The sequence below is a fragment of the Desmodus rotundus genome, chromosome 1, assembly GCF_022682495.2.
Source record: "Desmodus rotundus isolate HL8 chromosome 1, HLdesRot8A.1, whole genome shotgun sequence".
NCBI classification, from domain to species: Eukaryota; Metazoa; Chordata; class Mammalia; order Chiroptera; family Phyllostomidae; genus Desmodus; species Desmodus rotundus.
Window position 1 is genome coordinate 186,766,732 of NC_071387.1, and position 27,590 is coordinate 186,794,321.

The 27,590-nt window shown below is 40.5% G+C and overlaps 1 protein-coding gene across 5 annotated transcripts in view; it reads right to left on the bottom strand.

The window, feature by feature from the left end:
• Nucleotides 1-1,345: 1,345 nt before the first annotated feature.
• Nucleotides 1,346-27,590, bottom strand: part of DNAH5 (dynein axonemal heavy chain 5) — a 235,227-nt gene continuing 208,982 nt past the window's right edge. For all 5 annotated transcript variants that reach the window (XM_053913932.1, XM_053913940.1, XM_053913931.1 and 2 more), the window contains 8 exons: nucleotides 24,330-24,549; nucleotides 22,682-22,887; nucleotides 21,795-21,998; nucleotides 19,810-20,025; nucleotides 17,949-18,161; nucleotides 13,236-13,388; nucleotides 12,576-12,807; nucleotides 1,346-3,127 (listed from right to left, as the gene is read on the bottom strand). In XM_053913932.1, the coding sequence (XP_053769907.1) occupies nucleotides 2,976-3,127; nucleotides 12,576-12,807; nucleotides 13,236-13,388; nucleotides 17,949-18,161; nucleotides 19,810-20,025; nucleotides 21,795-21,998; nucleotides 22,682-22,887; nucleotides 24,330-24,549 (1,596 nt within the window). In that variant the 3' untranslated portion in view covers nucleotides 1,346-2,975. The remainder of the gene's footprint in view (nucleotides 3,128-12,575; nucleotides 12,808-13,235; nucleotides 13,389-17,948; nucleotides 18,162-19,809; nucleotides 20,026-21,794; nucleotides 21,999-22,681; nucleotides 22,888-24,329; nucleotides 24,550-27,590) is intronic.

Genomic DNA, 27,590 nt, shown 5'->3' on the forward strand with positions numbered 1-27,590 from the left:
CTGTGCAGTTTAACTCCAGATGACAGGCTTCCTTTCACAAAATTTGTGGCAATCTATGGTGGTTGGATTTCTAACTCTAATCCCTCTAACATAAAACATTTCTTTGTCTCTTCAGTGACCTCTTAAATCTAGGGGTCCCTTATCCTTGTTTACACAAGACATCATTGCTAGGGAACATTCAGATTTGTTTATAGCCTTGTCCTTAATAAAACTTTACACTCCTGCATAAAATAAAGAGACAGATGATAGATAGATAGATAGATAGATAGATAGATAGATAGATAGATAGATGATAGGTAGGTAGGTAGGTAGGTAGATAGATGATAGATAGATAGATAGATGGATAGATGGATAGATAGATGATAGGTAGGTAGGTAGATAGATAGATGGATAGATAGATAGTTGATAGATAGATAGATAGATAGATAGATAGATAGATGATAGATAGATAAATAGATGATAGGTAGGTAGGTAGGTAGGTAGGTAGATAGATAGATGGATAGATAGATAGATGATAGGTAGATAGATGCCACTATCATGAGGCTTCTGCCTGCTAATCTGTGACACACCCAAAATGCTGCAGTCTCCCCTGTATTTTCCTTCACAGCATCTAACCCACACTCTTTATATTTTTGTTCTGTGCATCTCATACATGTGTCATGTTACACACTCATAAATTGAGATTACATAAAACTACATACCTAAATAGTGTCTTATTTTCTGTGTCTTTTGTTCTGAGGCACATTCCATGAAATCAGGGACTATGACAATGTTTTTTCCATCACATTCCACCAGTGCACCAGAGTGCCTGACACACAGGGGTGCAAAATCAACAATTTTTTGATGAACCAATATTGACACAGATGAAAAAGACCTCTCTCATTCTGTAATGGCACCAAGTCCTTCAATGTTGTTTTCTCCACCTCCATGGAAGTCAGCGACTCTCTCCATCACCTGGCAGATCAGTCAGTAGGTCCTCCCTTGCCCCTGATTCAGCAGAATGCCCTTCAGTGGGGGGAGGGGTATAGAGGTGGAGGTGAAGCAGAAAGGGGCCTCATTTTCTTTTCACTACTAAGAGACATTCCTTGTTGAACAGTTGCAAACATTTCTAGTTATTTTCAAGATGTCCTGTTCTACTTTGCATCTCCAAAACATATTCACACAAACACACACACCCCAACATGAGTATAGCACAATCTTATATGAATTATGCATTTTTGAGTTGTTTGACATAAAATGAAGTTTTGAAAGCTTAATTCTGGATACTTGAAGGCACTTATCCCCTTTCTAGTAAGTACCAATCTCAATTCAGACATTCATTAACAACTCTTTATTAATTCTCATTATTTTCACATTTTCATTATATGTTCTTCAACATAAAATGATGGCTTCCCCACAATCCACATAAATCGAATGATATATTAACTCAGGCCAAAAGAAACCACTCAAATGAAAACAGCATCATCCACAATGAGTAGGAGTCACATGAACCACTCAGGTCCAACTCACCATAATTAGCTTAAGTTGATACTTGCTCGTGACAGAGCAAAGCCTAGTAAGAGGGACCCACGCTTGTCTACCTGTTATCCTCCATTCCTATGAAAGCTTTTGTCACCAGAAACAAGCTATATAGATCTAAAGTTAACCAAACCTTTGCAAACCACCACTCTAATTTAGTACTAACCAAGTTTTTTAGTCAATAGGTTATCGATGAAGCAATTTCTAACTAGAATTTAAAATAAAAAGTTATGCAAGCTCCCTTAGATAGTATTTTGTTTAATAATGGAAACCCGTGTGAAGTCCCCACACAGTGTATGACATACACCATCTGAGACTTTTATCCTTTCCTTATTTATTTCTTCCAATCATTACTTTTGTCCAAGTCAACTGAATCCTTTACCATGCTATCATGCCTGTTTTTATTTTTCCACATTACTGTCTTATCTTTGTGCACGTGTAAATACATTTTACAGTCATAATCACAGTGCTCGGTATTTTGTAATTGCATCTTTCAATTAATATGGATGAAATCTACAACATTTTTCATGGCTGCCTAATATCTCTTAAGTTCCTTAAGCCCAACCTTATCATTGAATATTTAGGGTATTTTTAATTTATGCCTGTTAATAAATATATTTTTACATATAAATTTTTAAGTCTTTTAGATGGTTTCCTTCATATAGATTTCCAGAAGAAAAAATAAGGATCGAAGTCTCTGAAACTTTTTATGTTGGGTCGATTTTCATTACTCTAGAGATCTGTGAGTGAATTCCTTTTACAAAGACATCGCCACAATTTACTTTTAGCTTTAATTTTTTTCTCATAACAAATATCACTTAGTATCTCATTATTAGTTATCAGTGGTATCTCATTATTAGTTATCAGTGGTGTTGAACATTATATGTCTATTCTATAGGATTACATGAATTGTCTATGCATCCATCCATTCACATTCGTATGCCATTTTTTCTATTTCCTTCTATTTTTAAAAGGTATTTTTAATTGGCTGTTTGAGCCATGAAAAAAAATCTCTTAACTTGACCTGAATGCAAAAAGGCAATAAAAGCAAAATCAGCACAAACTTGGCGTGTTGCCTTAAAGAACAGGGCTGTCCCCAGAAGCCCATTAACAGAAAAATAACCCTTTCAAGGGGAAGATCGTCTGCTTAACCCAGGCAGGTCCTTAGACTTGAAGGAAGAAGAAAATCTATTATTGTGGATTTGAAGGCCACGCTTCATTTGGAAGGTGTAAATTTTACTTTTAAATCACCAAGTAACTTTTCTACACACACAGTGATTGGTCATTAATGCTAAAACAGGTTAAATATAATTAAGCACCCCACCAAGGGAAAACCTATGCAGCTCATTTATTACGATCAACCTGATTTACACGACGTTCACTGCTCATACAAGATAACAGTTGCGATCAGTTGTATCCTGCATTTTCCAAAGTACTGGATGGGGACATGCCCCATGTTACTTGACATCACAGAGAAGGGCGACCCCACGGAGCACCCAGTGTTCCGGCGCCTGGGCCGTCCTCAGGTCCACAGCAGCGATGTAATTCAAGTCCGTTCGGACTGGCTTCTTGTAGATGGGGCAGGAGTAAAACCGAGGATCCCTTAGAGCTATAAAAAATTCATACAAGAAGAAAACTTGGTGACTTTCTAATTTAAGTAACTCAAACAGTGCAGAGCCAAATGTGTGCATTTTGAAGGTCGTTCCAAAGAGAGATGGGTTTGGTAAAATGAGAGAAATTCTTCCTGAGGTCAGTCAATCCCTAGATGTGAAGCAGATGCTACCGCACATTTCCAGTGGATATGACAAGATATCCAGACATACTCAGGTTATCCCCACTGGCCTCTTGTCCCAGGTCAGTAACCCCTACCCATGTACCATAACCATGACCCTCCCACTGTTTCCTCCCTCCCTCTCCTTTCTTTCAGCACTCCCCCTCCACCCTTTCCCCTTCACTTTCCTGCCAAATCTTGTGCTCTCATACACACCCTCTCTGTTTTTCCCTTAGAGCTTGCCTTTGGCACAAGGCACCTGTCCCTTTTAATCAGATATCCAGAACCAGAGCTCACTATTATTTCACTATTATTATTATTTCAAAGTTCTGTCTTCAACTCTCTGTGCCATAGTCTAAACCACATTTGAAATCACAGGACAGAGGATGGTCCCCGCTCCTGCCAGGAGGTGTGAGTTCTCCGTATGTGTAGAGAAATCTAAGTGGCTGAGAAGCAGAGAGTCACAGCAGAGTTCAGCTTCCTGAGCTTCAGGCTGCCTTTTTGAAGTGGAGGAATACGTGGAGTATCCAAAGCCACATATGCCATGAAAGACAACCTGTGGATGGTCACCCTTCAAAGATCCTCCCTAATGTGTTCGTCCTTAATCAAAGGCTCACTTTCTCTCCACCCTTGAAAACCCCATGATCAGGAGCAAATCCAGGCCTCATAGGGCCATAAACATAAAATTTGGGAAAAGGGGATCTTTAAGAAAAAGAGTACAAATTTACAAATACATAAGTAGGCTTTGGAAGGAGCCTCTGCATTGAGTAGACTTGGGGTTTAAGCTTCATTAGCTTCTTGTTAAATCCACTCTGTCCAGAGTGGTTTATCTGCATTTCTTATACATCCAACCCAGGAGGCAATATATTATTTCCCCTTCTATTCCAGATTATAAATTTCTTCAAGACAAAAGTTATGTCTGCACCCATCCTAGTACTCTTCTGGAAGGCCAATATTATAAATGACCCTCATATAACTACTGAGATGAAAACACATTTAACCAAGAGGATAACTTTGTTTTGGTTAATTAGTGTTACAAACACGGGCACTGATACATGAAAACAGGAACTTTCTAAATGTAATGTTAATATATCAAAGTGACTGAATTTATTTCTCCAAACTAACTTGCTCGATAATTTAGCTTTTCCTAACACATTACAAAAGCAAGGCACTATCAGAAGTTAAAGTCTCATTTGTTGGCCCAATAAAACCTTCAACCTGCTAGACCATATGTTTTTATATCTTCACTGTCGTTAATTTTATCAGAAGAAGTTAAATATTTGAATATGATAATATTATAGATGTTTCAATATAAAATATCAAATATTCTAAAGCAGTCATTCTTAACCAGGGGTGATTTTACCCCCAGGGCGGGAGGATGGGGGATGTGATTTGCCACTCTCTAGAGACATTTTTGGTTATCAAAACTGGGGAGGTGCTGCCAGTGAGCAAAGGCCAGGGATTCCGCTAACATCTTATAATACTCAGGGCAGCCCCTCACAGTAAAGAGTTACCTGGACCAAAAATGTCAGTAATACCACAGATGTAACACCTGGTGCTAAAATAGACATTTTATAGTATTTTAAAACTATGTGTTTGCTTAATCACATGAAATTCATCATTAGAAACAATCTAAATAATGTAACATCTAATTTTTACCTCTAGGCATTATTTTTAAAACTATCATAGGAATATTATTAGGAATCATAATTGCACAAATATATGAATATCTGTGAATAACAGTAAATTCATAAAGTGCAGTCAATGCTAACTCCACAAACTGATATATTTAAATCCTTTAATCCTAGGATCTATAAACAAAACAAATATACAACTGGTTGTTCTTCTGTATGAAAATTTGACTAACAATCATTTTGTAAATCTTGCAGTAAAGCCACTGGAGTCTCACCTTTGAACCAAATGATAATTATAATAATTACACCTTGGCAAGTATTTGACCACTTAGATTTTAATCCCCAGAAAGAAATAACTGGAAAAAAAATAATATCCCTTTCAATAAGCAGGTAAAAGAAACCTCTGAAATATCGATCCAATGCTATTTATTTGTAATTGCGTCGGAACTGCAGGGGCCACGCCAAGTCCCAGCAGGCAGCAGACTTCTGCAGCAGGACCCGGAGCCGCTGAAAATACTTTCATAGTGGAGGTGCTGACAGATGCTAAACAACTGCATAAACAGATGATTCCAAACCACTACGCCTGGTTAGACAAATAACTCGGAAGGAAAAAATAAACATACTATGTAGGTAGAACAAATCAGCTAAATATGTTTAAAGCCGTGGGCTCCAGAAGGAGGAGCAGAGAAGCAGCTGTTGAAACTGGTGAGCTACAGGCTTCAGGAGCCTGAAGAATTCAAGGAAACACCTTGAGGGAACTTCATTTTCTAACTAGGTAATTTCCCTCTCTAGCCTACATTTTTCATCCAAATGTTATTACATCATTCATTCCTTCCCATACGCAAAACACCCAAGTTCTGTAGAGATCCTCTAGGTAACCTTTAAATCGGGGTGTCCAATCCGCAGCCTGCAGGCTTCATGCCGTCCAGGACGGCCATGAATGTGGCCCCACATAAAATCATAAATTTACTTAAAACATTTTGAGATTTGTGTGTGTGTGTGATTACATGTCGCAATGTATTTAACGTGTGGCTCAAGAAAATTCTTCTTCTTCCAGTGTGGTCCAGAGATGCCAAAAAGTTGGATGATTTAGTAAATCATCCCTTTATGTAACCCTTCTTTTGCTAATAAATTTTACAGGGGTGTCCAACCTTTTGGCATCTCTGGGCCACACTAGAAGAGTTGTCTTGGGCCACGCATTAAATATACAAACACTAATGAAAACTGATGAGCAAGAAAAAGGTTTAAAGAAAATTTACAATTTTGTGCTGGGCCACATTCATAGCCACTCTGGGCTTCACACGGCCAGAAGGCCAGGGGTTGGACACCCCTTTTTAAGATATTAAATAGAGCTGTCTTACATTTGATAATTCTTTTAATCTTTCAGCAAGCATGTGAGATATCAATAATGACAATAATAATAAAGTGATTTATTGTATGCTATGTGCTGAACATCGTCAGTGTAATTCCCTCAACAACCTATGAGATGGGAACCATTATTAAATCCGTTTTACACATGAGAAACTGGACCATGAGCAGGTGAGTTCCTTGTCCAAGGTTACAAAGCTGTAGGCGACCCAGTAAGAACCAAGCCTTGCCAGAATGGATCCAGAGCCTATGCTCTTCATCTCAGCAATAGCTGGACACACTACGTTCATGCATGTGCCTCTGGGTCTTTGCAGAAAGATGTAAGAATCAACCAGAGATAACTAGATACCTGACTTCAGTTCCTGGCATATTCAAGTCCCCTCCAAAGCCACATGACTAATTACTAGGGTGATAAAGGCAGGGGACAACCTAAATGGCCCCACCAGTATGTAGGCAGGGGAGGCGACCCTCGTTAGCCTGAAGCATGAGGGGAGGGAGGACATCAGGTGAGATCTCCCTTCAGCAGAGGATCTTAGTGTGTCCACCTTAGCAGCTACCTGAGAAGAGTAAACTCATGACTTAAAAATGCAAGGAGCTGCCCTCGTTTTCAATCTAGCCTTGATTTTCAAGCTCCAGCCTAGACACCTCAGAGACTGCCTAAATGCATAACTGCCTAAGTAGAACACTAACCCCCAGGAATTCCCAAAGGTCCGCATTCATCCCACAACGGACAGTTGGGATTTTGATACCAGCTTTGGTGGGTGGGAATCACAGGCAAATTGCATAATGTCTCTAAACCTTAACTTCCTCATCTGCAAAATCAGCATGATATATCTTATAGAGTTGTTGTAAAGGTTAAATAAGTTAATATATGTGAATACTTGCCATTATATAATGTCTGGAATGCAGTAGATGCCCAAGGTGTATTAGATTTGCACCCCTCTTCCCCTTCTTTACCATTCCCACCACATACTTACTTTTTCACAAAAACAAATTCCCCAGGCTTGTATTCTCCTTGTCTTTGACACAGCTCCAGGCTTACAAACTTGAAGTGGGTTAAATGCTATGGAGCTCAGGAATCAGAAGCTCTCCACCTCCTGGGCACCCATGGGCTATTCCCACCCCCAGCCCACATCTGCAGTATTGGGTGCGGGGGGTGGGGGGGGAATTACAGGGCATTCTTAGAAAAGTGTGTTCCCAAGCAGGAAATATCCTCATTAGCTGCAGGGACCCAGAGATCCTTCTCAGCCTACATCAGGACCAGAGGTACCCGTAAGTCTTGCTTTATTCCCTCACATTGCTGTAATCATGGTTTTCCCATCACATCGGCTACAGCACTGCAGTTCATTTGTAAGCATCACTATCCGCATAGTAAATATGCAAGGAGACAAAGCCTTCCCATGTCAGCCTTTCCTCACCCTCCTTCAGAAATAGAGGACCTGAGTTGTGTGGGTGCTTTTACCCTCTTGGTGAACTTAGCACTATTTGGGCAACTTTCCCATGATGTCCAAACCAGAAACGTGAATAAAATAAACATTTGGGGATCTATCACTCAATTTTTAGAGTTCAAATGAATCTCCAGACATCTTTTTGAAAATAAATAAGCCAATCCAGTACAATGATAATAATGATAAATTATTTAAACTGAAAATTGCCCTTCATATTAACATGAGAATAATTCATTATAAGAATTTTAATTTTAAAACACTGTGCTTTTGTTGGAGTGTCCTTTGGCCCTTAACAATGCTATACCTCTTTATCTTAATTAGAACCCTATTCAGTTATCAAAAATGAATGAAAATTAGATATAATATATAAAAAGAGCAACAGAATGTTATTTTTATGATTAAATAAACACCTCTCCAACAATAAAGTTAATTAGCAAAACAAGTTTCCACCAATTTCTACTGAAACCAAAAAAAAAATAGAGAACTAAAATTTTTCTTTTTCTTTTTTTCAGTACTTTGAAATTAGTCACTTTTCCTTTGTTTATTTTATTTCCTCCCTTACCTGCTGCTAATGAGCCTCACTGTTGACTAATGCCCAGCAGGGTTTGTAGAAAAATCTGTTCTTAAATAAGGAATTGTCTGAATTATAAAATTATTACTTTAATACTACCATGCTGAGATGTTCAATGTATATTGCAATGGATTTTTACAGTTTAGTCACAAGAAATAAAAAAGTAACCCTTCACTCCACATGAGAAAGACCTTTTTTGCATTTTATAAGGAAAACATTTTTTACGTGTTGACTAGCTACAATGATAGGACAACACACATTTTCTAAAATATAATTTTTAGCCAAAAGAACATTTGATTTTCATTTGTATAAAAGAGCCACTGGCCCAGCACCTCACACTGCCCTGAGTAAACACAAGGTCACAGGCAGCACGCTTGCCCAATCCCAGGCAGACCTGCGTCCTCTCATATACAGCCAGCGTATCCTGAGCAAGGTATCTGCGGGCCAGGACCTGTGCTGAGCCCTCACCTTTCTTGCCTCTCCCCATGGGCTCCTCTTCCTTCGCACTCCTTCTCTCTGTTCCTCCAACACAGCAACCCTTTGCTAACTCACACCTTCGTGCTCTTGCCTCTGCTCCTGGATGTCAGCAGAGCCACTTTCTGTCACTTGGATGCCAGTTCAATGTTCTTTCATCAACGAGGCCTTCCCCCAACCCCTAAATTACTTTACTCCTTAGCAGACCAAGTGTGTGCTTTTCTTTATACGAACAAAAATTATGTGACATCAGTAATGTTCACTTACAATCAATGGTCATTATTTATTCATGGGACTCATGTATATAAAGTATCCATGAACACTGAATCGGGGACCACAGAACCTGTGTTCCTAGAGGAAATAGAGGCTTAGGTTCCTGAGAGGCTCTGGCCCCATTTTCAACAACCCACCAATACAAAACCTTGTTTTATGTGTATTCGCACTTAAAGACATCTTTTTAATATGCATTGTTGACTCACTGACATTGACTTCAAGGCCTCCAGCACTGTATCTCATGTCTACATGAAGTGCATCTAACACACGTGTTTTCTCCGTAAGACACATGGCAGCCTTCTCACACTCAGGACACCAGACAGCGCCTCAGTGCCACACTTGGGAATTCTAATATAAATAGCGAAAAGTACACAAGTGTGAAAATGTAACACCAAACAGACCACAAAAAGAACACTTGTTTACAAGTGTCACATAGTCAACCTCAACTGGGATGCATGTTGGGAGCCTCACATTTTTCACTGCTTCGTGCATGTCTGTCAATGATCACAAAAATGCCAAAAACATGGATTTGGGGGGCACAAATAAATTTAGCCAGTAAGTGAAATAAATAGAGAATCCATGAGTAACAGGGATTGGCTATATTTGCTTTTTTTTAGGCTACCCTTCCCCTTCCTTTTATAAAATATCCTCACCAGAGGATACGTTTTATTGATTTTAGAGAGAGAGAAGGAAAGCAAAACATCATCAAAGTGAGAGAGAAACATCTACTGGTTGCCTCTTGCGCACACCCTGGCTGGGGATCAAACCTGCAGTCTTTTGGTGTACAGGATGATGCTCCAACCCATTGAGCTGCCTAGCCAGGGCTGCCCTTCCCTTTTCAGTTCCATGAGAATGGGGATTCTCCCTGGTCTTTTTTCACTGTTGCATCCCCTGCACCAAAGCAGTGCAAGGCAGATGGTCATTACCAGATAATTATTCATGGAATGACCAAGGAAGCTAATACTATTTCCCTCCGCCAAAAAATCTATCTTTAACTTCCTAGCACACTCATTCTTCTCCTGCAGAACACATCTCAGAAGCCGTCTGCCTCCCAGGCATAGTTTTGATCTCCTTCTAAGGCTTCCTGACCATCCTGGGTGAATCTCTATCATCACATGTATTAAATTCTATCTACACAAAAGTTTCCCTCACTAGACCGAGTCCTTTGTGAGCTGAATCTGGTTCATAGTTACCTTGTGTCTCTTGCACCTAAGGCTGTGGCTGGTATATATATAAAGCATTCAGCCAGTGTTTGCTTAAAAAAATAAATTCTCACAGTTTATAAACTCCCTTTCCTTGACCCATGTTCCAAATGGGATCTTCATCTATGAGTGGGGATACTAAAAGCTGTCTTTTAAAAAGATGTTATATTTTATCCTTGTTTAAAGAAAATATTTTGTCCTTCTGCGAAAAAATCAGTATTTCCTTAGGATCCACTACCACGATTACCTCTAAAGTTTATGGCTAATAGTAGTCATTTCACTGTGTGTGTGTGTGTGTTGGATAAAAGACTTAAATATAAGTCGTGACACAATAAAAGTCCTAGAGGAGAACACAGCCAGGAAAATCTCAGATATTCCATGCAGCAATATTTTCACTGATATGGCCGCTAAAGCAAGGGACATAAAGGAAAGAATAGTCAAATGGGACCTCATCAAAATAAAAGGCTTTGGCATGGCTAAAGAAAACATCAGCAAAATGAAAAGGGAACCAACCATGTGGGAAAATATATTTGTAAATGATACCTCAGACAAGGGTTTGATCTCCAAAATATATAAAGAACTCACACAAATCCACTCCAGAAAGACAAACAACCCAATTAAAAAATGGTCAAAGGACCTGAACAGACACTTCTCCAGGGAGTACATACAGAGGACCCAGAGATATATGAAAGGATGCTCAGCATCACTGGCCATCACAGAGATGCAAATTAAAACCACAATGAGATACCACTTCACAATAGTCAGAATGGCCATCATAACAAATCAACAAACAAGTGCTGGTGAGGATGTGGAGAAAAGGGACCCTAGTGCACTGTTGGTGGGAATGCAGACTGGTGCAGCCAGTGTGGAAAACACTGTGGAAAACAGTATGGAATTTCCTCAGAAAACTAAAAATGGAATGGTCTTTTGACCTGGCAACTCTACTGCTGAGATTATACCCTAAGAATCCTGAAACATCAATTTAAAAGAACCTATGCACCCCAATGCTCATAACAGCACAATTTACAATAGTCAAGTGCTGGATGCAACCTAAGTGCCCATCAGTAAATGAGTGGATAAAAAAATGTGGTACATTCACACAATGGAATACTAAGCTGCAGAAAGAAAGAAGGAGCTCCTACTCTTTTCAAAAGCATGGACAGAACTGGAGAACATGCTAGGTGAAATAAGCCAGGCAGTGAAAGTCAAATACCATATGATCTCACCTACAAGTAGAACCTAATCAACAAAACAAACAAGCAAGCAAAATATAACAGAGACATTGAAATTAAGGACAAATGGACAGTAACCAGAGGGGGTGGAGGGAATGATGGGGGGAAAAGGGAGAAGGGTCATCTAGGAACATGTATAAAGGACCCATGGACCAAGCTAAAGGGGAGTAGGATTGAGGATGGGAGGTAGGGATGTGTGGGGCAAGGGGGAGAAGTGGAGGGGAAATGGAGACAACTGTACTTGAACAACAATAAAAAAATGAAAGTAAAAGTAAAATGATTATTGATAGGTAGAAAAAGGAAAAAAATTAATTTTAAAAAATGAACAGGAAAGTCCCACATGCTCAGAAAGGCGTTTATTGCTGAGAAGAGTTTAGGTGAGTAAAATGCAACAACGAAAGCCCCCAGAAAACATCAGTCAATGATGGAAAGCAGTTTAGGTTATTTTTGCCTGATAAAATTTAGCCAGCTTTGATGACTTTGTCAAGGTAGAAAAACATATGTGCTTCAAAGACGTGTTATTACATTCATAGGTTGAAATGTGAATCCAGCAATTTGCCATTAGCTACTGGATTAAGCTAAATGTCCCTGAATTCAATCTGGATTTCATGACCTGGCTTCAATCTCCAAGCTGACACAGCCAACATATCGAGTGAACCCTGGGCTGACCTGCCCAGAAAGCCTCTTTCCACCACTTGCCCCTCTCATCATCTCCATCCTTCCAAGCCCAGTCCAGACCCATCTGCCCTGACCACTTCACCCTACTATTATCTCACCCTCCTTTCCCACCACTTATTATTTCTTCCTGTTTCTTATGGTATCAGCTAACACTTTATGATCCATATATATTTTATCTGCTTTATTAGATAGGCAAGAGTTATCTGGATAACTACGGCCTTCCCAATAGCACCCAAGAAAGTGACTAATGGTCAATAAAGACTCATTAAACATGGCTGTGAGTGTGAAGCTAGTTGATGAAAGAATCAAATCCCTATTATATGATACAAAAATAACAAGGTTTTGTGTTTATAACACCGATGAATCTAATAATACCAACCATCCCTGAATGCACAAGAAAACTTACTGTTGTTTTCTGCATAAATCCTTATGACAGGCATCAACTCAAAGAGCACTTTTGGTTTGGACTCAATGAGTTTCATGTTCCTCTTGTCCCAGCCAGCACCTTCAAGATATAAGCCATAGATGTAGACACCCTCTGTGGGAGGGGCAGAAATGTCATCTTTCATCCACTTGGTGACTTCGTTGCAAAGCACCATATTGTCCAGCGCCCAGCCTTTGTTGGCCCGAGTTATCTCCTACTCCAGGCAAGAACAAAAGCAGAGGATGCAGTTAGCAATTAGAGAGGTTTGTATGTACAGAGCATAAATTCCAGCGCAGCCCCAAACTACCCTAATGCAAAGTAAGTAGAATGGTAGTTAAGGTTAAAAAGACTCTCTCAGAACCAACACTCATGTCCCAAGTTAACCACTTGTACGTATATATTTTTTTATTTTATTATACATATAATAAAAGCAAATGTAAAAATAACAAATAAAGGTTTTGAAATTCAAGCTAGCAGCCTCAGAACAAGTTCCTGGATTTATGTTCAGGACAATGCAACTGCTAGCAGCCATAAGAGACAGTCATTCTCTGTCTTATTATATTCTCTAAAACTATAATGAAGGAAGAGAACTTTATAGAGGAAAATTATAATAACACAACAGGTATAAATCAGAGCTATTACCTGTCGCATTGCAGTTAAAAATCCTTGGGGGTTAAAAAAGCCTGTCAGCCAGAAGCAGTGGGGTCGGCCATTGAAAACCCAAGAGGTAAAGTGGCAGTTTCTTTCTATAAGCTCAGTAAACCAGAAACCCAATGTACTTGACACCCATGACGCCTGAAATGCAGACATTTGAACAGTTAATACGGGTTTAATTCTGCTGTCTGACTGGCTACGTTCACAGAAAAAAATGATGAAATACCAATTTCACTTCTAGAATTTAAGTCCCTAAGACATGAGTTGCCCTGGGGTTCTGAAATTTTAGTTTTCAAATGATTCTTCCTCCTTAAGATTATAGGAGAGAATCAGCTAACAATCACATGAACACAGATGGACTGAGAGCTCAGATGCTGCCCCAGATGTCTGCGGGCAATGGAATCCCCTTCCACCTGCTAACATATTCATCACCATTTCTGCTATAGAGCAATTAAAACAAGTGTGTTAAATTTAACTGGTTTCAACTATTTTCCTTCAGTTACATTTTCAGGAGGTGCGTTATAAAACGAGATCCCTATCTACGTGAATGTGCTGATGGCCCGATCCACACTTTAGAATGTAGTCTCTGAACACCGAGTCAGGGGAGCCTTTCTCCATTTACCATTTGTAATGAGGCAAACAACAATTACTTTCTGAAGTTTTTGTCCCTTAGCATGTACTTTGATTTCTTCTGATGAAGGAGCAGAAGTAGAAACGCAGATCCCTTTGCCACCAACAAATCAGGCACATTCGCTGCCTGTAACATTCCTCCTGAATTCGCACGTGGAGCTTCCGTGGTTACAACTGGCGTGGACATGTCACTGGTGTTAGCAGCAGCTGCGCTGGCGGGCGTCTCCAAATCACATTTTATAACATTTTACTGCAACTGCAGTATTTTATGTGTGAATAAATGTAGCGATCAACCTGGATAGATATACCACTTGAATTTCAAATATCTTAAAAATTAATTTTCCTGTTTCTCAAAAAAAAACGGGATTCCAAAGATTGATAGTATATTGATCATAATTTAAAAATTAGGCAACTCATTCTACTCAACATGTATAGATGTGTTAACTAAAAGAGAAGTGCTGATACTATATTTGATCTGAGGACACAGGGAGCCACTATTGAAAGGGTGCCTCCTGGCAAGGATCCCTGTTGCAGAACCTCCCAGGCGTTGACCAAGCTCAGTTTGCTGGGTTAGTGGGTAACAAAACAGTGGCCAGTGACCGGGCAGGTTCTTCTTCTGTCACTGGCACTGAGAAGAGGCAATTCAGATAGAAAACTCTCTGGCCTTGGCAATAAATTTGTGAAAGGTGCAAAAGAGAGGAAGGGGTGTGGTCAAAGCAAATTTTGAGTTTCTAAGCTCTGTGACTAGAGCGATGAATAGTACTGTCATCAAATAAGATGGAGAAGTCCATGGGAAGGGCACTCCCCAGGTACTTCATGCCGCCTGTGGGACCCACTGCCTTGGAATCTGCCCGAACCCAGGGTGAGAAATTGGAGGCTCAGCACTAAGTGTGTCTCTTCTGAAAGACTATCCATTCTATTCCCATCAGGTCTCATGTTCCCAATAACCTGAGTAACTTCAAAAGGCCAAGCACCTAGTCACCCCATGACCCAGGCTCATCTCTAGATGCAGCCCTCTCCATTTGGGTCAGACATCGCAGGCTGACCCATACCTCAGCCCTCTGCCCACCCAAGTCTTTCTACTGCACCTCCAGCATCCTCAGTGCCATGATCAGCAAACTCCTCAAGATCCTTCACCTCTGCCTTGAACATTCCCCCCGCCTCCTCTGTAATCTCTCCCCCACCCTCACCCAGAAAAGACTGCTTCCTTTGTAGCCCTCTCAGAATGTAAGGTACTGTTTACTGCACAGCCATCAGGACCAGGGAAGGAATAGATATTCCTGTTTCTGACAAGTTATAGTTTCCCATTATTCTCTTCCTTTGAATCTCAGACACTCTGGACATCCCGTCCTCACCCCTTCTTGTTTCCATCACCACTGGTCACTCCCTCTTATTTATCAAAGAATTTGGCTCCTGCTTTGCTCTTCCATTCCATCCCCAAAATAATCATGAGGATGAGGATGATGATGATAGTGATGATATAAATGGTGGTGATGGAGGTGCTGGTGGGTGAGGTAGTGGTTATGATGATGGTGGTGAAAGAGGTATTGGTGACAGAGCTGGTAAAAGCAGTAGGGGTGCTGGTAGGGTGGTGGTTAGGAAGGTGGTAATGATGGAAGCAGTGGTGGCAGAGATGGTGGTGGTGGTGATGGTGGTAGTGGTAATGGAAATGGTGGTGGTGGAGGTGATGGAGGCAGTGATGGTGATGAAGGTGGTAATGAAGTAGTGGTCATGAAGAAGGCGTGGTGGTGGAGATGGTGGTGGTGGTAATAATGGTGGTAGTATTGGAGGTATGTGGTTTTAAGAATAATAACAGCAAGCACTTACATAACCCTGGCCACATGCCAGACACTGTTCTAAGCAGTTTACATTCTTCAATTCATTTAACGCTCAGAAAGCCCGTAGTAGAGGTGAGACTAATAATAATACCCATGTTACAGATGAGGGTACTTAGGCACAGCAAGACAAGTAGCTTATCTGAGCTTGCACAGCTTGGATGTGGCCAAGGCACAATTTGAAGGTAGGTATTCTGGCTTCAGAGTTCAGCTCATAACCCATTAACTGCATTTATTTACTTCCACTAATCATTCTTGGTGACACCAGGATCCAAGTGAACGGCCCATTTAATACCCTACCTTCTTATCTCGTGACCTCTGATCTCTAGCAACCCACTTATTTCACCCAGTCCCACCCTTGCACTTTCAACCTTGTCATCAAACACTGTCCTCTTGGGCAAAGCACATTATCTCCACAATTCTATTTCCTTCCAAGGACAAAGAGCTCTATTTACATAACACTCCAGGCTTCTTTATCCCCTGTCTCCTCCCACTGCAAGGAGGCAAAGAAACATATCTGACTTGAGGGGAGGTGGGGTATGGCACAAACAGTTTGTTCACTGACCAGTGAGTTTTCACCCCATGTGGGAGGTGACCCCCTACACTTCCCAGTCTCCCATTCATGTTGTCATGTTGTGTCCCTGCGTCTATTCTGATCCATGAAGATCAGGCCCAGTGTGCCTTGTCCATTCCTCCCTTCTCCTGACAGGCCATATGGTGGAAGAGCCACCACCAGATGGTGAGGCCTCTGCCGGATGGGTCCCACTGTAATGGTGGGGAGCTGCGGCAACACCCAATGTGCGGAAAAGACAGAGAAGTAACTTCCCATGTGTGTCAGTAGATCAGCACAGAGACAGCAGGCGGTTAGGAAAGTCCTATCAGCAGCAGGAAACATGGAGATACACATTCAGAAACAGCAACTTTCTGTTTTTCTTCTGGGGCTCAGAAGCCTGCAGGGAGCACACACCATGCTCTGCTCTGCGTGCTCTAGTTTCATAAGAAGACACTGCAGGGGAGCCCTGTGGACACCGTGCTCTGGACGTCCCACCTGGAGAACTGTGCAACAATAAATCGCCGTTGTTTAAACCACTCAGTCTGTGGTAGCTCATTATGCAACCCCAGAAAAGTAACACATCCTCCATCGCACTTGCCTAGGGAAGCCCAACATGGCATGACCTCGACCATCCGCCCTCCCCAGGCCCATTCCCAGTCGCCTGAGTGCAGCTGGAGGAAACTGTACAACTGTACAGACCCAGTTCACTTTGCGTCCATGACTTCAGATCGCAGGTGGGTAAAGCCTGTCACACTTCTCTACCTGCCATCCATGCCGGTTTCCTCCTTCTGCCAAATCTTCAGGGAGGGTAGAGCATACATGCACTTCTGAAAGGGAGCAGGGACTTTCAGAAAGAGCTGTGAGTCAAGTACTCGAGGAGTTCCTACTGTGAGGGCAGAGCCACGCCTGGTGATGGCATATGACAAACGCGATTTCTCAGGAAATATGGGATGTAAATACAGCAACACCCCTACCCGTCCCTGGGTCCCTTCTCCACCATAAGCAATCTTAGAGATTTCACTTACTTTGCACTTGCATACAATACACAGAGGCTTAAATACAGAACAAAGAAGCTATGTCATTTAGGTGCCCTCTGCCCTCAAACACGTTTTCCTGCTTTAAAAAGGCACTCAATCCTTATTTTACTTTTCAAGTAGAAAATTATTTCTTAAAACCACATATCTCATGTGGCACAACTACCAACAGGTAATCAGTAAGCACACTTGTTATCTTGAGATATATATACTCACGTATCTACAAACAAAGGAAAGAAAATGCTTAATAAGCATGTGTGTCTCAGAACATTCTCTTCTATGAAACTAGTATCATGGGCTCTGAAGCCCAAGAGCTTGTATTTGAATTCTGATTCTTGGATGACTTAGGTGTGTGATTTGAGAAAAGATTTAACCTCTCTCACATGCAAGTTCCTCATCTGTAAATTAAGGGCAATAAAATGTAAGATTGAAATGAAAGAATGAATGTAAATTGCCCACCCTGATACATGGGAAATGCTATATAATTTCCTTCCCTACCTACAGTCTAAAAATACAGGACTATAAGGGGATTAGTCCTTAAGCAAAAGAACACTTTGAAGTAAATTATCTGTCTATGCCTTCCGCTTGCCAATTGCAACTCTTCACAACAATAAAGTGATTAGGCAGAATAGGGGCAGACTTAACGTACTTTTTTCCACTGAGTGGGAATTCTGGCATCAAACATGCAATTCAGTGCATCTCGAAGATTTTCACTCATGATGATGGTGCCGTCGATGGCAAGTTTTAGCTCAGTCAGAGTGCTGCGAACCAGGGTGAGCACCCTCTGCATTCTGTCTATCTCCTGCCTGAGGAAAATGTTCATTGGCTGGAACGGTCCCATCTTTTGCAGCCTCTCCCTTACCTGTCACGGAGACATTCAGCACACGTCATAAATTAGAAAGCTGTTAATGTTTATGTCACTGGGGCTTCTGAAAAGGCCCCAAATTTTACAGTTCAACAAGAGGTAAGTTTTTATTTGTTTTTTCAGCGCCAGAAAACAGATAAGAAATAAGAAAGGAAACATCTGTTAGATGACCAGCCGACTTTTCATCCCATGTGGGAGCGAACAGGCAGCCATTAATGCACAGAAAAATAAAAGTGCATGCCCACAGCCACGCAGCCTTCTAAACAGCAACTGTGCTTACTAGGAAATAGTCACTTACTGCTAATCTAAGACTTTCAGACACATACACGGACACACACAAACAGACATGTATACATGCATGTCCATTCTGCTGGCTGCCTCAAAAAGCTACCCATACATTTTCAGAGCTTTCTGTTTGCCATCAAAGCACCCACCCACCTACCCACCCAATCATTTCCATCCTGCAACATTAGCTGAGAATCTTCTAGGAATAAGTTATTGTACTAGGCTGACTTGTTTTATCCTGGGGTAGCTCTGACGAATTCAGCAAAAGGAGGGAGATGCTTCTAAACCCCGTAACTTACTTACTTACTTTATTTATTTATTTATTTATTATATTTTTATATATTTTTAATGCTTCATAAATATTTCAACCATTGCTAGACATGAATGACCTGTTTCCTGTTACCATAATGGAAGGTGTTTGTAAAAGCTGATTGCGGTATTGATTTTCTCCAGCAAATGATCAGAGTTTCTTCCCCAGGACATTATTCCCTTGGTGATAGGTCCTTGAGTTCAGTCTATCGTATTAGCAGCCAAAACGACCTGCTTCGTAAAAAGTAATGGGATGCTGGAGAAACGAAACCCTGCAGGGTTCCTTCCGAAAGCAGGCGGAAAGGGGGCAACATGTACAGAAACACGGTGGCCCTGGGACCGAAGTGTCACACTTAGGCCGGGTCCTCTTCTAAGACAATATGGAAAGTAACCCAGTTATTTTTGCTTTTATCAAAAGTTTAAAATTTTTAGCAGCGTAAATCTCTTCACAATTTGCTAATATGTCTAAAAAACTAATCTTCATAATCATGAAATTGCTTAGAAATTAGTTGCATATTAAAAAGACATACTAATAAGTGGACTACATGGTAATGGAAACAATATAATAAAGATTACATAGTTTTTAAAAGACATACTAAGTGTTTTAAACCTGTGAGATGAAGAAGCTGCAAAGCAAAATAATGATAAAAATACAGACTCCCTGAAACTAAGAATGCCTGAGTTTTAAGGTGTACATATTAAGTTACACAACATTTTTTAAATAACCAGGTGCTAAACTCTGAAAATACATTACTTTTCTTTCAACAAACTGCAACAGAAAGTACCTCAAGGGAAAGCTCTAGAAAAGGAATCCTAACCCATCAGTATATACCTGTAATTTAATTAGGAATATTAACATTCATATCAAGTTTTCTTATTATTTATATGTCAAAATGATCACATGTATAGATTCAAAAACTTCTTTTTCTGGGTTTTCAGGAAGTGAGTTTATTAAATAATTTTTTTTCAGAAAAATGGTTGCCCTCCTTCCTCGTTCCCCTAACCGAACAGACACATCCACAGCAGACATTCTGTCAGGATTTCAACTCACTTCAAACGGGCCGTAGTCAGGGGGTAGCTTTTCCAGCATGTCATCAGCCAGCCGGGCCACCACCGCCTCCCGGGTCTCATCCCCTCCACCAGAGCTGTCCTTGGGTTGGATGCCCAGGATGGTGTCCAGCACATCCTTGGCCAGCTTGCTCTGGTATGTGATGTCAGCATTGGGGTGCAGCCCAAAGACCTCGGGGCTGTCGCAGGTGGGCAAACCCTGAACGACAAGTACCCCGGTAAGCACAGACTGCTGCCGCAAGGACCAGTTAAATTATACTGTCTTTGGAAAGAAGCATGCTTTTATTAGAATACACATTTATAAAAGATGCCTTATCTGTATCAAGCCACCATCTCAATAATTTCTCCAGAAAAAAATCAAAAGTTGCCTTGAAAAAAATTAACATTGAGAAACATAATCAGCTCATGGTACTTCAATGTCTACGCCTCCAACAAATTTAATCAAAGAGAGACTCTCGTTTTATAATATGTAAGACAGAGGGAAATATGGATTGGTATTTTGTTTTCTGAAGGTTTGATCTAATTCAAGCCAGTTTTTAAACGAATGTTGGATAACTAATAGTTACTATGTTTTTAAGATACCAGAAAATGACAGCTGTAGCAATTAGGACCTGAATAAAGGAATTGTATTCTCCTGGAGAAAGACTATGAAAAGAGAGAAATATTAACAGAACAATAGAGTCAGCGAGGAAAACAGCAAGAACAAGTGGGCAAAATTCTCCCCCTGCTACTTGACAAAAAGAAAATTTACCTGCAATTTGACATATATTTCTACATGTGAATTGTTTTATTGTTGTCCTATTCATAGTTCCCCTCCTGTCTACTTCCTTATTCTATTTCTTTTTACATAATGTCTTCCTATGTATGAACTCAAGTTCATTGTGAAATGAGATGTATATAAATAAATATATGTACAGGCTCATTGGAATTTATACCTTCAAAGGCACTTTTTTATTCAGTCCTAATCATTTAAAGACACATATAGTACAATGAATACACATATATTTGCTGATTTGAATTACTAAAAGTATAGAGATGATAATGTATGATAAAATTATCACATCTATTTATCACAGAACCTCTAAATATACTAATAAATTCAGCCCTCTGGGGCTATTGCACTTTAGTTTGTTCACTCCGAGATAAATCTCAGAGGCAAACGAGATTGCTAAACAATGATCTAATGAATTCAAGGTATAGAGACAGAAACTGTAGTTACCTTGAAACACAAATCAACTTTCTTCCCCAAATTTCCTGTGAAAATCTATTTTATTCTCTCTTCAAGCAATGTTTCTCAGTCAGGGGTGATTTTGCCCCCCTGGCCCAGAAAACATTTGGTAATGTCTGCAGAACTTTTCGGTTGTCACAACTGGGTAGGGGATGTGCTGACATCATGTGGGGAGAGGCCGGGGTTTGTGCTACCCCAGGACAGCCCCCACCACCCCCTCCATGACAGAGAAGTATCTGGCCCTGAATGAAGGAGTCCTTATATGGATGGACTCCTGTACACACTCACACACTGTCCATTAGACCCGGATTAAGGAATGGCTATCACAAAATAAGGCAAGTGGATTGAAATCCAGAACAGACTGTCCAGAGGCTGCCTCTGCCCTATTATCACAAGTCACTGAAGTCTCACAGGTGGAGAGCTCCGGGGAGTTTGTGCAGGTTCCCTGGCTCTCATCTGCTCAATCTATCATCTCCCCAAAGAATATTCTTCACCGAAGCATTACAAGAGAATGGGAGGAGGGCATTTATACAAAACATACATGCAGAACAAGTATAACCATTTTAATCATTGGGCAAATATAAACATATGAAGAAAGCATCGATGGTGGAAGTTCCAATATGTGTCACCATTAAAAATTACACTAAAGAGAGTACACATGTAAATGGTGTAAATCCATAAGCAACAGGTCAAATGCTGAGGATATTTACTTTATACATAAAAGTTTGACATTGACACACCTGGATATAATGAAGATAGTTATCCACCATGCTGCATTTGGGAATATTATATCCTTGGTAAAAGCTGAAATCTGGTCCAAACATGTTTTCACTGAACCAAACCTTAGCAAACGTGTTCAACAATCTCTTATCGTAGTCATCAGTGACTCTGCCTCCATACTGAATCTCTCCTATCATGTAGCGGATGGTAGTCCAGGAGATGCCCTGGGAAAATTCATAGAATAATTGTGTAGAACTGAATACGGTCTTATCATCATTTTTCCTGCCAAGGAACATCATTTATTCATTCATTTATTCATAATGTAAAAAGTACAGAAAGAAAATTAATTAGGCAAACATAAGTGATTACTCAAAATTCATCCTCATAACTTGAAATAGATTTTGCTTCATATTTTCATATTTTAATTTCAACAGAAAAAAATGTTTATTTTTTTTTGAATATTGGGCTAGTTCTTTAAGAAGCACACACTTCAAAAGTAATCTAGACTTCATTTTCATATTTTAAGATTTTTTTTTAAGTTTCCCCACTCACTGCCCCCACCTCTGAAAAACTCTGTTAGGTTGTGTTATGTGTAATGTCACCTTGACTTTAAGATATAAAAAGATCATCAAAATTTGTTTATTTTCTGGCTGAAATCAAGAGGCAAGTGTGACCTAAGTTGCTATCACTTAAAGATAATGACTTTGCAAGCACAGAAAATCACCACTCTCACAAGATTTACTCCAAAGCTACCCCCCACCCCGGAAAACATTTGGTAATGTCTGCTGAACGTTTTGGTTGTCCAGCTGGGTAAGGAATGTCAGGACATCCCTTATCCAGGGGTGGGGGGCACGTTAGCTTGAGGACCCACAATCACCAGGGGCATGAAGCAGCACACACACGGTACCTTTTTGACATCCATGTCATCTAAATGGTTTTGGATGAACTGCACAGTGGCATTAAAGTCCGCTTGATTAAATTCATAAGGGATGTTCCACCCCAGGGCACCGAACTTCCGCCTCTCCTGGACCGTGGAGTGCAGGAAAGCCACGGCGTACAGCAGGGGCTTCCACTGCGCCGCTGTGCTCACATCCAGCAGGTCTTGGCTCACGCCTGTTGAGGTCAGCCAGGAGGAAACCTGTGTCAGCTCTCAAACATCTTCATTTTCTACTACTTTTATCAGTTATTAATTCTTCTCGTAATTTCCTAATAGTAAACTTCACTTGTCTTAAATTATTCTTTATCACATTCATATGGCAATAGTAATTTAAGGTGGGTACCTAGAGGGCACTTCCCTCTGAAAACTCTGCAAAGAGATTTGAGGGGAAGAGGGGCTCGCTGACATGGATCAAGTTCTGCCAATCTAACGAGATAATGTGGGAGGAAAATAGAGGTGGAGGAATGACGGCAGTGAAATAAATACTGCTGCTATGACTACAACCACCACTAAATAATAATAATAATAAGATTATACTATTATTAGTAGTAGGAGCATGTGCATACACTATTTTAATTAATATTAAATTGTTAATACTGTGTATAGAAGCCCATGGCAACCTAAATATATTCTGGAAGCAATAGTTATGATGATTATATATGTATATATTTTATATATTTATAAATTTGTGTTTTATACATTTATATATTTATAAATTTTCTCATTTGGTAACCTTTTTTCATTGCCATCACCCTTCCACATCCGTTTTATCCTGACATTACTTTATAAACTGGCAGGAATTTCAGTACTGTTAACAATTCCAAAAAATCTCTTTGTAGATTTTTCAGAATGATATAGAATTGTTATATTCATTATAACAATACACTATTGTTATTAAATACACTATCTTCCAATCATCATGGATAGATTTTACTGTCTTTATTTTACATATGAGAAAATGAAAACTCCAGTTGTGTGAGTGACTAACACCCAAGAGAACAGCATTTTGTTGAGGGGGGATCAGAAACAGGATTTCTGACTCCGCAGTCCAAGCTCTTTTCATGACCACAAGTCCCAGACAGGAAGCCATGAAGTACAGGAAGCAAAGGCAAAGAGAATAATCTCGGTTCCATTTGGGGGGCATTTGGTCTGGTTTTGCTCCTTTTGTTTGATTTCTAACTTCGCTACCATTCTGACATTCTGGAATATGGCTTTATGAAATAAAGGCTGGCCATAATTTTAATTCAGCCTCTCCTCTCAGAAGGAGCTACCGTCCTACTTCAGGTATGGAGCATAAAGACCATACAGGATGAAAACATCAACTTTAGATATTTACATCAAAAAGTAGGTGTCTAGCAGAGAATAGCGTAGGATGATATAGACCAACATTGGGAAAACAGGGAAAATATAAGGTGGAAAATTCGGAGCTCTGGTGCCTAACCCTGCCAGGTCACATTCCACAAGGACCATGACAAAGAGGCCATCCACTCCTCCACATGTTAAATAATAGTACTCTTTGCTGTAACTATACCCTCGCTAATTCTGTTTTTACAATTTCTTTAAGGAAATAGTTTAAGTGCAGGAACGCCAATGAACTTGGACGTATTCCTCCACTCACCGCCGTATGTTCTTTTCAGTCCAGCCCGGAGGCCCTGCGGAGGCTCATTGGCAAACTTAATGGACATCTGAAGGAGTGTAATGGGAAACTGCTTGTGAACCTCGGTGGTCATCCACAGGCGGAAAGCATCGTGTACAATCTCAGTTTCCGTAACTACGTCCATTAGCTCATCCATGAAATCGAGTCCCAGGTGGCAGTTCTGCAGAAGTGCCCATCCTCCCTGAGTCAACAACAGTGAATGGCAATGAGGCTATTTTGTGTTCTGCCCAGAGATTTAAATTAGTACATTCTTTAAAAATTAAGTAATTATAACTTAACAGAACAGCACACTAAACACTTTAAATGATTCTAGGTCAAAACAAGGACGCAATAATGTTTGAGACAGGTATGTCTTTCCCTGTCCCATATACTGGTCCCACATACAGCATGCCGATTGTACTAATATGTAGTAGGGGTCATGAAAATAACCAACGTGAAGCATAAAAAGAGATAACAGTGCTTGCAAGTTAACATGCTGATTGAAAATACCCATTTAGCTCAGCTCCTTCCCCAAAAGTCCATGAAAACTCCAGGGAAGGGACTTTTTTTTGAAGGCCTGAACTCTTAAGAACAAAAACAGCGAGGGTGAAGACACTATCAATAACATACAAAATGAACTCCCGAAAGCTGAATCCTCAACTGACACTCAGGAAAGCTGAGATGTAACCTGATACACCACGTAACTTCCAAAACACTCAAGAATGGTGACAAGAGGTCCCTCGGGAAGTCGGGAAAGAAGGTGGGCAAGAAGATTCAAAGTCCAGCCCCCGACATGTTCCTGCCTCACCTAAAGAAGGATGGAAAGCTCATTTTCTTTAAAAGGCAAAACAGACAGCATTTGGACTGGAGCACGTCAGTGGAGCACATTAGGGTATAGGAACCTCACTGAAAACAGGTGAAAGAAAATTTTCCCACTGATTTTGAGACCCACCCCTCATGTCTCCCACTGACTTCCCAGAATATTCTTAGCTGGGTATATACCCTCTAGAATGTGGAAGAACAATTTAGCTGTGGAATTTGACCATTCTAAAAACAAGAGCCTTAGAAGATGAGTCTGATCTTTTTCATAAATTTTTCTATGAGCATAAGAATATTCCTTGCATAAAGCAGGACTGGAAAAATTTTAGGTCATACAATAATAATTGACTCAATATCTAATCTATAGAATAGTTTTCGCTAATATTACCTACACTATCCAGATGATAATCCTGAGTTGTTTTCCTGATCATTTTTTGGATCATTTAGTTTTGAGTAGCACAGCCTGAATTATTTCTTTTTCAAGAAACAAACCAAGCACTAGATCTAAAAATCTTAGCAGTTACATATAAAATTGATCATTTTGGAGTTTGATATATTCCCTTATAATTTTCCTCAGAAGTGTATAGCATGTACTAAATAAACTATTCTTTGTCCTTTGAAAAAAAAATTTTAAGTGTGAGGTGCATGCCTTATTTAAATCTTTTTTATGTTTTCTTAATTTTTTTTACTGATGTTCAAATTCTGTTGTCTCCATTTTCTCACCACCACTTTCCCCCAACCTGCCCACCCCCACCTCCCACCCTCAATTCTACACCCCCCTTTGGCTTTGTCCATGTGTCCTTTATACATGTTCATTTACGACCCTTCCCCTTCCTTTGAAAAATTTAATTGACACCGTCCACCCCTTCAAAACAAAAGGAGATTAAACATAAAACTTAACAACAACGGAAGGCTTTAGTTGCTCTCCATCATCCAGCATGCAGGCAAATCCTGATACAAGTTTCTTAGGTGAGAACTTTGATATTTCAATGTTTACCCACAGAATCTGTGGCCAAGGTTCTTCCTCTGAACTGCTGCACTCTGTATTCAATGTTTTGAGTTCATACAGATCGTTCACTTTGCTCCCATTGGTAGCTGGTTCATTCTGTCATATTGCCTCAGAACTTTCTTACAACATTTATAAAAAGCTATTGTCTCTGACAAGTTATAAGCGTGCTAATAATAATGGATAAACTAAAGGCTAACAATATTCCATTTAAACTATAATTTGGTTGCCTGAAAAGATATTATTATTAGTTACACAAATATATATTTTAAGTTCAAGCAGTGTCCTGTTAATGTTAGTGGTTCTGTTCTCAGTACAGTAATATGCAGAGGAAGGAATAGAGAAAGTAGAGAGGAAGGAGGGAAGAGAAGAAGGAAACCAAGATCGAGGCCTATTAAGTCCTCACATCAGATCAGACATGGGAGTCTTCAATACAGATGGATTTTTTTTCGTCTCCAGAAACACTTCAATCAGATCCCTTCAGCCTTCCCTCTCCTGCTGCAAACTAAGGTCATCAGACAGCACAACCCATGTGAAGAGCCCCTATCTTTCCCCAAAGCTGCTGGTAGAGCCTCTAGGTAAATATGCAGATTCTAAAAACCCAGTGGGCCTAACTCTAGACCAGGAGAAAGGAACTAGATGCAGCACAGTGGTAAGGTTCTAGATCCAGCAACAGGGACCTAGAACCAAGTGGTTTCATGGGGGCGGGGGGGACTGGTTGGGAGTTGGAAGGGAGAAAAGCCAGTCCTGCCTCAGAATGAGGAGTCCCTGGAGGACACAGGAGTCTTAAAATATGAAGGATGGTAAGGCACAAGAAAGAGGAGTAGGGTCTGGCCCAATAAAGGCCAGAAAGAGATCTAAACTAAGACTGTGTGTTGTGTTATCCAATAGGAACTAGAAGCCAAGAGGTTCTTCACCACCACCTTGCTTAGCCAAAGTGTGATGGAAGAGGGGAGCAGGGATGAAGGGGTCCTCCAGGCTGAACTGGATGTTCACCCCCGGGAGGGCTAGGCCAGAGTAAACACATAATTGCCTTGTCCAGGAACTGAGTTCTAGAAATGAAATGGAGGACCTCCAGCATTCTGTTAACTTAAGTCCTTGAAAGTGCCCCAACTCTGGTCTAACTGTCCCATTAGCAAGGTCAATGCGTGATTTCCAGAGTTCAGTGGCTCCCAGGCCAGGCCTGAGCACTGCATGCTCTGCATGCTGGAGAATTTGCAGTCCACAAAGGGCATTAGGAACCCCGCCTGGAAAGCAACAGGCCAGGTGTCCTAGAACCTCTGGCACCACTGCAGGGTAATGGCAGATTCCTCTGGGATCTGGGCCAGGCATGGGGGACTCCTGGAGATAGACTGAGCATTCTGGAACTCAAGAAAGACACTGGTGTTGTAGATGCTGGAGTGTTGAGGATTCCCAGA